The following is a 12,779-nucleotide window of genomic DNA, read 5'->3' on the forward strand; positions in this document are numbered from 1 at the left end:
TTGTGTTGTTTTTTTTTTTTTTTAAGTGGAGACAAGCAGTTCATGACAATGTTATTGTATTAAAAAGTTCAACTTTTCTGCTTATTCTTTCTCTCACTCCAAAAATATGTTCTAGTCCAATGTATTTAAGTGGAGTTTGGATTTTTCTCTCCCAAATCTCTGTTTAAAATCTCAAATGTCAACATAACCCCATGGTTTCTTCTCTTACCAAAAGTCCCCTTTCTGTAGGACATGGAGGGGGGGGGGTGGGTGTCTTTCCAGGAGCTAACACTGAATTTCACACAGAAAAAGCAGCCAGTCTTCTGCATCCCAGTTTCTTATTTCATTTCTGGATCATCTGCTCAGTGGCAGCATTTCAGCTGCTCATGGAGTTTTCCAGCATCCCGCAACCTCCATTGGGTGTGCTGAGGCTTTTATTTCATTGTTGGTTTCCCTGCTATGCTGCCAATGACTGACAGCATACATATGCCCCCTGAGAGCACGATGGACTGTGTATAGTTCACCAGGGACATCCTGGCGGCTTGTGAACCGATGCAGGAAATATTGTCAACTATGTGTTACTGATATATCCCAGCTCTTCTCATGACTCATATCTTTGAAGGTTTGTTGTTTTTTTGGGGTTTTTTTTCCTACTCCAGCAATTGATGGTGCCTGGAGCAACCCAAACCTGGTCATTAACCAATAAATACTTGGTTTAAAATATATAAGTTAACTAATTTGCTTTAAGAGAACTGAAAAGTCATTTATTTAGTCTTTGTGATCATATCCTAACTGGGTGCCTCATTTACAGCTGATTTGTAAATGTGCATCTTTAAAAAGCTGGCTCCTGTGTGTCCAGCTGCACAAGGTGAGATGAAAATGAGCTGTGAGGAGCCGGGATGTGGAGGAGAGAGCACGAATGGCAGCACTGCTTCTGGGAAGTGCTTCTCCTGCACCAAGGGGCAGCGTGGCCTCCCCTCACTCCCAGTCCCAGTCCTGACCTGGGCTGTGGCCACCTGCCCCACTGCAACCCTCCCCTCTGCACTGCACTCACATCCTTTTGCAGACAAATGCATCACTCCTGCTTATGGTGTACGTGCCTTGCACCCACACCCATATCATGATCACTCATATCCCACACATGCATTTCACAAGTTCACAAACACACCTTGCACATCTGTTCCCAGTCTTCTTGCTGTGGTACTGGGCCTTTCTCCAACACCTCCAAGAAGAAAACTGAAAATGAAATGTCACCTGCTAATCTCTTTAGCATATCAGCAGATAGTGCAGTGGGACAAAGAAAACTAGTTTTTTTCTAATCATGCAACCTCTGCTAATACATGACCCTAAGATAAAACTTTATTTAATCACAGCTAATTTTACTGTTGCTTTACCAGCCACAACAAAACAAATCAGGAAACTAGGTGTGATTGTTGGGCAGATTCCCTATCACAAGTGGGTAAGGAAACTGAAGCAGGACCCCTTGGTCCAGTTCAGGGCAGCATCACCTTCATCAACAGATGAAGCAGGGCACTACCTGGTAATCAGTACCGTTTCTATGAAATGCCATGCTTTTCAGATCCTAAATATCTATGTGCAGCAGGGAAGGGAGGCTGCCTACAGGCAGAGGAGCAAAGCTGTTTCCCTATTGTCCAGGGAAGTCATTGAGTCACTATCTCTGGAAGCATTAAAATATCTGTAGATGTGTCATTTAGGGACATGGTTTTGTGAGGACAGTGCTAGGCTAAGAGTTGGCCTCAATAATCTTAGTGACCTTTTCCAATCTAAATGATTCTGTAATCCTACATCTGAAGGAGTCCAGATCCTCAAGTCCAGATTGCTGAAGAGGTTTTGGTTGTATTTTAATGGACACTGGCTTCAGTGCAATTAAGCAGGCAACTATCCATATGAATTTGATTCATCCCATCCTGACTACAAGATATCCTCCCACTTTTTCAGCAGTTCATGCTAGGGTTGCAGTACTGTGGGGCAGTCACCTCTGCCTGTGTGGGTAGCACATGTCCCCAGGCTCTTTTCTACAGCCCAGAGGAAAGAGGGTGTATCACTCTTACAAACACACTGCTTTCAAAACAGCTGGCTGCTCATTGACACCTACAGACAGCCACCAGCTCTTCAGTGTCAACTTCATGTATTTCTGATGGTTTAATTCAAATTATTAGTAGGTCAGAATGAACATAAGAAGATATCTCCCAGCTAACTGGGAGTGCTGTCTCCTTAGTGTGCTAAGGAGAGAATGCTCCAACATTTCAGTGACTGACCACCTTCTAACTCTCTTTCTAGTTTCTGGTCAAGATCTGCTACCTGGACAAAAAGGTGCTTTGAGCTTTTGACTGATGTTAATGCCCTATTTTGTGAGCAAAAAGCCTCATTCACCAGAACACCATGAATCTGGTTCAACTTGTTTGCTGGAATTCAAACTGACAGGTACAGTAGCTAGCTACAACTTCCCAGCCAGGCATATCCTACATCAGAGGAAAACCCACAGTGTGGAAAAGTGGTTAAAGTTGTGATAATTATTACAGTCCTGTATTTTCTACCAACAATGAAATCAGCTTATAACTCCTGAATGGAAAGAATTATTCCATACCACTCTCCATTGCTCTGCATCATTACCAGGAAACAGGGCTATTACATAAGATTAGGTTAACCCTAGACAAGAAGAGATACATTTTGTTTTTTAAAGATAATAAAGAAAGAAGAAAATAAATCCTTTCTGACCTGGCAAATTGCTATTGTGTGCATGCATAAAAAAAAAAAAAAAAAGACTTTTTAAAGGACACCTCATAGGCACAGCATAAACAAAGTAAAATCTAAGTTAAGGCAGGTGCTGTGTGCTTGGCTAAACCAGGGATAGCACATTAAATTCTTTCAAGGACACCAGAGGTCAATAACCCTTCTCAGGCTACATCCATTAAGGGCTGATAGTCACCAGCAAAGATAACGCCAGCCATGGCTACCCTGCCACTGCAGGTGTCCCCATGCTGCACCACCTGTTCCAGCTTTGGTGGTGGTACTTAACCTGCAGCAGTTTTGTGCCAGGTCAGCACCTGCACTGAAACATCTCAATAACCTGGGAGTCAAAGTTCCCTTCTGCAGGACACACCTGCAGCTGGAGTCAGGACCACAAATGTCTGCTCTGGACACAATGACCACAAGTGACCACTCTGACACACAAGAATTTGGGAGTTTGATTAATCTTTAGGCGTTCAGATAAGTTATATCAGTAAATATCAGTAAACACATACTGTAGATTTCACTGTGGTATGCAGTCATCTTGATACAGTCTTTCAAGTATTATAAAAAAATCAGCAAATCAGTTGAGATGTTGAGTTGATCATTACATATGCTTTGCTCTATAGAAGTGAAAGGATAACACAACAAATAGGTCTTTTCCATCATCATTACCTCCTCATTACCTCTCTACTTGCTGGAGCAGGGGCAGACATGGAGCCATTCCCTAGGCTGTTTTGTGTAATGCTTTTTTAATCTGCTCCAGTCATTGTTTTCAGGTGTTTTATCTGTTGTTTACTTGAAGGGAAGCAGATTTTCCTTCTCCTGCTACAAAGCCATAAAGAGGAAAGATTGAAAGATGAACAGAAAAAAGCTTCTAGCTTCTCTTCCCTAAATGGCTGCTTTCTAATGTGCCTTGAGTCTTTCTGGCTTCTGCAAAAGTTTTTGCATTGAATGGAGAGAAACCATGTAGCAAGAAGGAGAGGTTATCCTCACCAAACAATGAGAAATACACTTCTTTTTTATTGCCTAGGCTCAAACCAGTCCCCAGCCAGGGCAGGACTGGGAAGCCAGACGATCACATGGACAAACCTGCCCACACTTGTGTGGGGGCACAAAGATGCGTGGCAGGTTCAGGTATTGCCCACCCTGCCTGCATCTGGGTGCTGCAGATGGACTTTGGAGATGATGTCCTTTGGAGATGAATTGTCTTTTCCTGATTGCTAAAATCATGAGATGACTCCGTCTGAATTAAGGTGCAAACCATATGCTGAAGTCAATAGCAGGGTGGTAGAGAGAGAGAGAGAGGTGAGGGAAAGGCAAAGAGAATAAGAGTGACAGAGAAACAGATGAAGTAGAAAAAAGCTATAACCACTCTGTAGATTCTGACGGTATCCCATTTTCTTCTGGTCTCCTCAGTGGCTGCAGACTGTACATGCTGAGTGGTAGGGAAAGACAATCCACAAAAGTCTCCTTTCTTTAGTGGGGTTTATATTGTTCATGGGTTAGGTGGAAACACCCTGGTACCTCCTCTGGACAATGTAATACTGGATTAGGAACATTTCATGAGTCTTTGACGCCTTCTAAGAAGTTGCAGTTGTCTCTTAATGCATGGTTGATTCAATCATGGCAATATTCAGGGTGGGGTGGGCTTCGGTAGATGAGCAGCTGTTTCTTTGCAGTTTGCTACAGTGGACAGAAGTCTTTTGGTGATCTTGGCAATGTTTAAGCTATTAACCATTTCAGTCTCTGGCATCTGGGAGCCCTGCTGCTCTCCAGCCAGGCAGCACAGGCTCTCCAGTAGTGGCGTGGGGCATCCTGTGCGTGACTAGGCCCCAGGGCACGTAGCAGGAATAGAGGGCTAGTCTGGCCAGTGGGAACACCCCACTGGCTGCAGTACCCAAAGAGTGCGTCCCACACCTGGCAAGAGAACACATGCAGCCAAATTTGTACACGTGCACCCAGTGAAGATGCCCTTCTAATACCTCCTTTCCACTCCTGTGCCACCCCTGTTGCCTGTGACCTTCTGTAGTTACTTGGATGTTGAATTAGAAACATTTAAATATACTCTTTGATCCTTCACTGGAAAATGGTAGCCCAACACTTTTGGCTGTTAGCAGATTGTAGGGACTGTATGCACAGGCCTGTAGAGCAAAATATCTTTGGTTTTGTATAGAAACCCAGCTGTGCTCAAACACGTGCCATGGCACATGCTGCACTGAAGTGTGATGACAATCACAACTGAAAACACAAGATGCTTTCAAGGGCCTGTAATTGAAGCAGAAGGAAAAAAGGCTGGGCTTAGAGCCTGTCGTGATCAGTACCAGGCCATGCTCTCAGCAGAACACTGCGTTGTAACTGGCAGCATTTGTCAGACTTTGTAATTGCCTTCCAGGCCTGGTGGCTGTTGCTTGTGCAGAATTGGAAATCAGAGCCATGTGGGACCAACCGAGTGTCTGAAGTCTGTGCTGCCCGAGTTTGCCTTCTGGCAGCAGAGGTGATCCCTGAGGGAAGTGAAGCAGGGAAAAGAGGGCTGGGAATGGCTAGCCACCATCTGCAGCTCCTTGGGAAGGTGCCCTGTTACATGAGAGCCCTGCACCTCAGCCAAGGGTGTTTCTTGCTGGAACAATGACTTTATTACATGCCAGTGCCTTTTGGTTGATTGACCTTTAATGGAAGTCTGAAGGCTGCTCCCTCTGCTGAAGTTGCCTTCAAGCCCCTGGGAGCCTCAGCTGAGGTGCAATTGCAGTGCCACCAGTCATCGTGAGCCTGAGTAATTGGGCTTTTGTATTTCCCATCTTGCCTTATTTGGCTTTCCACAGGTGTGTTTACTCTTGCCTTCTCCCACCTTCTCTCTCTAAATACATGCCTGTACATACCCTACAAGTATATGTAGAACAAAACATACTCATTTATGTACCGTGCTTGTGATATTGTTGGCTTATTTCCCTGGATTAAAGGATTATGTGCAAAAGATGTCCATATATGCTTGACTATTCATGCAATCCTTTAACAATTATTTAATGCCAGCCTGACCAGTCTGGGCTGGGTTTGATTTTCTGCTGGGAAATTTCAGTGTCACCAGCTTAAACTTGCTGTCTGGAGATCCAAGAACTAAATGCCCCATGTCAAGCAGCAGGAAGGACTGACCTCTCTACTTACCAGACCTTACCAGGGTTTATAGAAATTAGCTTTACTAGAAGAACTGAAAGAAAGAAGGGAAAAGCAATAAAGCATCATCTTGGAAAATTTGGTGAATCTTCCCAGACTCAGAGAAAACCAGGGAGAAAGTTGCTCTCCTGCACCTGAAATGCATGTGGATTCAGGGAAGATTACAGTATATTCCAAGAAAAGTAATCACTTTTATGGCTTGGCAGAAAGGCCTAAAGTATCTATGCTGGTCTTTTTATTAGATTCAGCCTAACTATCTTGCCATATACTTGCTGCCATCAGTCTTCTTTGTTCTCACCACTTCTTCTCTATCACCACCTCACTGCCCAGAACATCCACAAAGTATTCCAGTATTCCAGCTTTTTTAAATAAGGAGAAGAAACATGGCAATGTCTCTTGGAGACATACATGGTTGGTCAGATATTCCTTCCCAGAAACTCTCTCCCTTTCCTCATACTCCCTTACTCAAATCTTAGCCCAAATCTTACCCTTCTTCCTATGTCTGCTGGCCCCTGGGGCTTGTGGGACACAATTCCATTTTTCTCAACTTTTATATGTAAATTTTTGTAACAAATATAATTCCATTAATTATAACTGGCAAATAAATCCCACTGGTGCAGTCAGTTTCTTGTGTCCCTTTGCTGCTGGCAGGGGTCTGTCTCAAGCTCTCACAGCTCAGCTATTCTCCCTGTCCTGTTGTCCTGTCAGCAGAACAAGTGTTGAGTTTTTGCCCTTTTGAATCTCCCAGTCCCCATTTTTGGGATATGCATGTAAATATATATACACACACACACACACATATCTGTGCAGGGAACCTGCTTGAGAAAGGAAAGCAAGAGAACCCTCTCACTGCCTTCCACTTTGTGGGTACACTGAATTCAGGGAAGAAGTTCATGATATGAAGGACCCTAATAACAATTTTAAACAACTAAATGAGGAACAGTGCAGAGAACCTGTGTGACTGTTTAATGTTTCAGTTGCATTATAAACTACATGCTCCCATCCCTTGGAGTGTCTTTGGGCAATCTCCACATTGGGATGAGTCTCAGGAGGGTGTGGCCAAGCTGTGCTGTCTCTGAGGTTCAAGACCTGTCCAGAGAAATTCTGTCTGGATCCAGGTTTGAAAACAGCTCTGGCACCCAGAGATCTTCTAAGCTGTGTCCTTGGTAGTTGGCCTGTAGCAGAAACCACAAGGCTATGACCATTCTGATTCTTCAGAATAACACAGGACCAATTTTTGCCTTATATGTTTTCAGAATAGTTAGAGATTATGTGCCCAGTTTCATTGTTTCCCTTAGTTCTGTAACACAATATCAGTCTTAACTTGTCTGCATTTTCATAGAGGTGCTTATTTTTTTTATAATTAACAAGAGCATTAAATCAAGACAGCACTTGTTTAACATTTCAACACATTTTTGTCTGTAGTGATTCACTCAACTTGTTTTCCTGGAAAAGGTGTTTTCTGGGCCTGTAATCCCCTAGGTATGTGTTTCATCTTCCAATACTGAACTGGTATGGACATATGGGAAGAAAATCTTATCTTCTTGAATAATACCTAATACCACTTCCAGAAAAAATAATAATGATTTGGAAAATCTCCAGCTATTAATGTTTTATGAGTAACTAACCCCTCAATATGTTGTTTTCATCCTTTTTCTTCAGTACAGGAACAAAACGTCCCAGGCACTCCAATGCATTTGCCAAGTTTCTCTAGCACTGCATCATCATGGCTCCCATAGATGCTCATTGCAATAACAAAAATCATGGTGTACTGTTTGATATTTATGTGGATATTTAATGTATTTTTATAAGCTTTCTTGCTTTTTCCATCTCCCATTTGGATTTTTACTTCAATGACAGGTATGAATTCTATGCATAATATAGGGAATGTATTTAATACACAACAGTTGTTCTCTCACATGCAAGTGGTTTCTATAAAGAAACCATCCATCATTGCTATATAATAAGCCACATCTTTTCCTGAATGGTCTGTCCTTCTGAACTGACATATGTGGGGATAAATAATATCGACTATAAACCAGGGAATGTGCAAATACTGGAGTTACTCTTGGAAGAGTTTTTAATTTGAGATAAAACTATTAAAAATGCCCAGATAACTTATGAGTCCAAACCCTATTTTCAAAAGGAGGTGAGATCTAAACCAGTGAAAAGATGTAGATGACTAACCAGCATAAATAACCTAAACCCTAGTGAGGGCTTCTCTGGACTGTTTTAGCTCTTCAGTCCTTCTGTTGCGTATGAGTTGCATACTCATACTTCCATCAGTGACATTCCCTGGGCTTGTATATATGCACAGGGCAATCTCAGGATTTTTGAAGCTAATTCTTACTTCCTGCACTGGTTAATCTCTTTGATATAACCCAGTTTTCCCACTGGTGACTGGCATAAGAGCCACTAGGATTGTCCAAGACCCTTAATGTGCTTCACTACCCACCAAACCTACATAGTTCCTAGTCAGGAGATGGTGATTGATTCATGGCCATATGTCAAAGCCAAAACATTTCATGAAGATATTTTTGATTCTGGAAACTTTTGCCATACCCAGGCTGGAGCTTTCTTGCCAGTCTTGCAGGCTGTGTTCTGTGGCAGCAGATGATGCCCAGCTCCAGTTGCAGCTCCCAGGCACTGCACTCCAGCAGGGCTGATGGCCAGTCTGAAGGCCCAAGAAGGAATGGGACCGAGGAGTTTCTATGCTCCACACATCATAGAAACAGTCCAGGAAATGCTGTGGAGCCACATCTGACACCATTGCAAATCAGACATGGCAGCTACTTGAGAAGACCACTCCTCTCCTCCACATGAGCACGTCTGCTGCATTTGATTTTAGAAAAGGTAAAAGGTTTCAAGCTTCCTAGAGCAGAATATTTTCAGAATTTCATTTCCACAGGAAAGGTAAAACTTTTTTAGGCTTTGCTCCAATCCAGAATGGAACAAGAAACTGTCTGGAAATGTCAGCATTTCCACAGAAACAAAATGCCAGGTTTTGACCTACATTTTCTTTTAAAATTTCTTTTAATCTGAGTCACAGAACATGAATTGCTAAATATTCTGTGGAAACTGTGGTTTCAAAGCCCTTGTTTCTTATGAGGATATTTCAAATTTCTGTACCCACATCCTTCACCTGGAAGTCACCTCATCCATGTGTCTCCCCTCCATGACTGTGTATTACACTACTGTGTTATGGGGTATTTGTGTCCAAATGTGTGACAAAAAATGCAATGCCAGGCTATCTGTTTAAACTAGAATTAAATTATGTGATGCAAAGTGAGCAGTGTGTGATAAAAACATGATAATGTGCAAAGAGAAAGGATCTGCTCTTCTCTGAGCATGAAAGGGAATTGGCTACACTTTTCCTGATAATACTGAATGATGATGGATGGTCATGTCCTTTTATATGCATGGGTTTCTTAATTTCTCCTAGCATGAAGTGTGACTCCCTTGGTATTGTGGCTGCTTGATCCTCTCCTGCATTTTCAGGGACTCTCACTTGCTCCTCATGATGCCACTTGGGCTGCATGGGGACATTTTATATCCCTTTGCTACCTCCATGCACAAGTGAACCTGTTGGCCTGCTCAGAGAAGGGTGGCAATGGGAAGTGACACTGACAAAAATCTGGAATTATTAATTTCTAATGCTCTGAAAAAAACACCAGATTTCAAAAGTGTAGAAGGCTAGAAATAAACTAAACATTACATCAAGAAACATCCTTCCCATTTCAGATATTTTGCCTGAAATTTTGCACATTGTCCTTCAGGGTGACAAAAAGCCCTGGCTTCTCTAGCCTTCACTCCCCATCACAGATAAAATGACCTGCCCAGCCTTGCAGGGACTCCTCTGAGTAGTCACAGTGAGCTGCCTTTCCTGCTGGCCAGTGTGGACTCTAAAACATCTCTTCCACCTCAGCTGTTTTCTTCACACTCCTAAATTCCTCTGTTGTGGTCTGCAAGACAGGAACCTGGAGATATAAATGTAGAATAGTTTTACCCCACCTGAAGCTACAGAATTTTTCTTACTCCTTAATTTAGGAAATAGGGTTTTCCAGAGGAGGAGGTGTCTCACAGATTTATCATTGTTGTCTGGACATAATCACATGCGTTCTGCAAAGAAGACACAGATTCTTTTGTAGACCTTCCTAACAGGCCTTAACTCACAGCTTCCTGATACCTGCAAGTGAACAATCCTGCTAGCAATAAAAAATAATCTCCCAGGAGGACCTCTGATCCTAAAGCAAATGCTGTTTAATTCACCACTCATTAGGAGTGTATCTGGATTGATTTATTGAGCACTTCTGACCCCAAATCTCTTGACCAGCATTCCTTCACGATTAAATAGGGAATGGATTTGGGCAACACTTCTGGCAGGCAGAATGGAAGAACGCAAGTGATTCCTGAAAACATTAATATCATGTAACTTAATGAAAATATACTACATGTTGGCATGCACTTGGCCCAAACCAGGAGGGATATGTTTTCCACCCAAGGCTCTGGTAGCTTTTGTAGTAAATACAGCTAGAACAATTCATTAATTATACATTTGTGGTTGTTCCACCTTCGTGTGTATTTTAGAAATATGCAGTCACATTCAATCCATAAAAAAAGGAAAAAAAAAAAAAGGCAGTGTTTTTGGGTCCAAAGAAAATCTGTATGTTTGGTAAGTACACAAGAGTCTGGAGCAGCAGAGAGTATTATATCCTCTAGGGAATCAGCTTCTACTTTTTGCTTAATATTCAAAGAACAGAGAAATGGATAAAACTGTACCAAAAGTCTTTTATATGTGACTGGCTACAGACAATTGCTTTCTAATTGAGAAAAACAAACTTTCTTGCCAGTTGTACCCAAGTAATTACAAACATGAAGAGAATTGGCCTCTGTTCTCTGAGCATATAAACAAAACACTTTGGACCTTGTAATAAGACTCAAGAGAGCAAAATACAAGCTCCTGCTATATGCCTTGCCATTCTCATTTGGCTACAAAAGCAGGATGAAGCATGGAATAGGCTGTTGGCTGTATGAATTATTTGGCCAACAAAAGTATATGCAGCAAATCTGGTATGTATGCTCCCCTCTCTCCTGGCTTCTGGTTAACATGAGAGTTTCGAATCTGGCTTGTCTCCCCCACAGAGATTCCAGAGAATTTGCCAGAATATTTGCATCTACATAAATCACTAAGAACAACTGTTGCTTTAGGTGCCACTTGCATGGTAAGCAATGTCATCAGCTCTCATGAATTAATCGGAAGATTCCTAAGAAAGTGAACAATTATCTTCAATCAGATCTCCTGTTCACAGGAGACTAAGTGGCTGGGAAAAAGCCTAATGAGAAATTTTTGAAATGGTTTATCTCAACTGACTTTTGGCACCTAACTCTCCAAATCAGATGTCTATTTCTGGTGGGTTTTCTCTGTTCTTAGCAGAGGGCAAGGGCTTCTTCAGAAAGCGAACTAGAGGACAGAAGAGCTAACAGTGAGTGATTAAGGTCCTGAAGTTAGGTCCCTGTGGCATAAAGTTAGTAAGAATTGTGCAGAAAAGACCTACGATGTTGCACATTGTCAATTTGCCATCAGTGAGGATCTGACAACAGGATTTTCTGTGTGGTGCAGACAGGTTGCTGTGACTCTGCTCCATCTAAGATGTTCAGAACCAGAGTTTTCCCTAAAAGGGGCACTGCTGGTTAGCTCTTTCTGCTGCTGCATAAGGTATCAGAATGGCAGGAGAGCAGAACTCCTTGCTTTATAAGCACCCACAGGACTTGGAAGGGTGAGTTGGTGGGACAGGAGTGCACATCTCACCAGGCTTCCCTCCACAGAGGCGCCTGAAATGGGCTTGTGCTGTTCTCATCAAAACACTGATCCCAGAAGAGCTGACTTCTCTGCAGGTGGCTTCCCAGAGCAACCCTGCTATGGTGAAACTGGGCATGGTCCCAGTTGATTGCTGAGTGCCATGAGGGTGCCATGAGGGCAGCCTCATCTGGTATGGTTGGCAGGCTCCCTCCTGAGATGTGAGCAGAAGACTCAGCAGAGAGGAATGGAATCTACCCATCTCCAGGCACTGCCTAACCAGGGAACAGGACTTTGCAGTGTAGGTGGGGGAGAGCTCCTTCCCTCAGCAGCATCAACACACTGAGAGCAACACAAAGCCATTAATTACCTTGCACTGCTACGAATAAGTGACAGAAAAAGCTTTGTATCTTATACTTGCTCACTGAAAATGCAAGGAAAGTTTGTTCACTCTTCTGAGACCTTTCCAAGGGGCCACACAAGTGGCGAGCCGAATAAAGCCAGACACAGCCAGATCTGCCTTTTGCTTGGGCCTTCTGGATAAAAAAGTTTGTGGTACATGAAAGAGCTCTTTGAAGTGACTGATGTTGATGCTTGCAGTGCATTTGGGTGAGCACAGAGAATACCAGGGCTGATGGTTATCAGGAGTCAGGGGGGCTCTTCTCCTCGTGCATGCAGAAGCTGAGGGTATCTGAGAGCTCTTCCTGAGATACTACGTGTCTATATTTAAAGGACTGCATAAATTTAGATTCTGCTGAAAAAGGAGAAGGGTTTGTATGCAGGGCTGAGGGTAGAACAGCATTTGCTGTGGCTCTGAGTCCTGCCTCACAGCGTGGTTCTGTTGCCAAACCCACCTTTCCCTGGGTGGCTGCTACAAATTGTTCTGATGGCAGGGCACTTTTCTGACTTCGGAACATGTTCCCCACAGATGGCAGTGAGTAGATTCATTTTCACTGAACGCAAAATTTGTGACCTAGGGTCTCCAGAATAAAACATACAAGAACCTACTGTAGGTGGGCTTTTTACAACAGCTCAAAGAGCTGCCAAATGACCTTTCTTCTCTTGGTGGCAAAACAAATCA

General features: G+C 42.9%; 1 protein-coding gene across 12 annotated transcripts in view; it reads right to left on the reverse strand.

The window, feature by feature from the left end:
- MSRB3 (methionine sulfoxide reductase B3) overlaps positions 1-12,779 on the reverse strand; it is a 205,654-nt gene that overhangs the window by 95,777 nt on the left and 97,098 nt on the right. For 2 of the 12 annotated variants that reach the window (XR_015772589.1, XR_015772588.1), the window contains 2 exons: positions 9,734-9,878; positions 4,553-4,650 (listed from right to left, as the gene is read on the reverse strand). The exons of 3 other annotated variants lie outside the window; for them this stretch is intronic. Coding sequence is in view for 6 of the 9 variants with exons in the window: in XM_014249007.2 (XP_014104482.1) it covers positions 4,473-4,650 (178 nt within the window). In the remaining 3 variants the exon portion in view is untranslated. Of the gene's footprint in view, positions 1-3,173; positions 4,651-9,079; positions 9,879-12,779 lie in introns of those variants that run through there. 7 more of the 12 variants (XM_014249007.2, XM_014249006.2, XM_014249003.2 and 4 more) reach the window with 5 other exon arrangements.

Source organism: Pseudopodoces humilis, chromosome 5, assembly GCF_049639895.1.
Source record: "Pseudopodoces humilis isolate 2021_Gansu_Grassland_sample_001 chromosome 5, ASM4963989v1, whole genome shotgun sequence".
NCBI classification, from domain to species: domain Eukaryota; kingdom Metazoa; phylum Chordata; class Aves; order Passeriformes; family Paridae; genus Pseudopodoces; species Pseudopodoces humilis.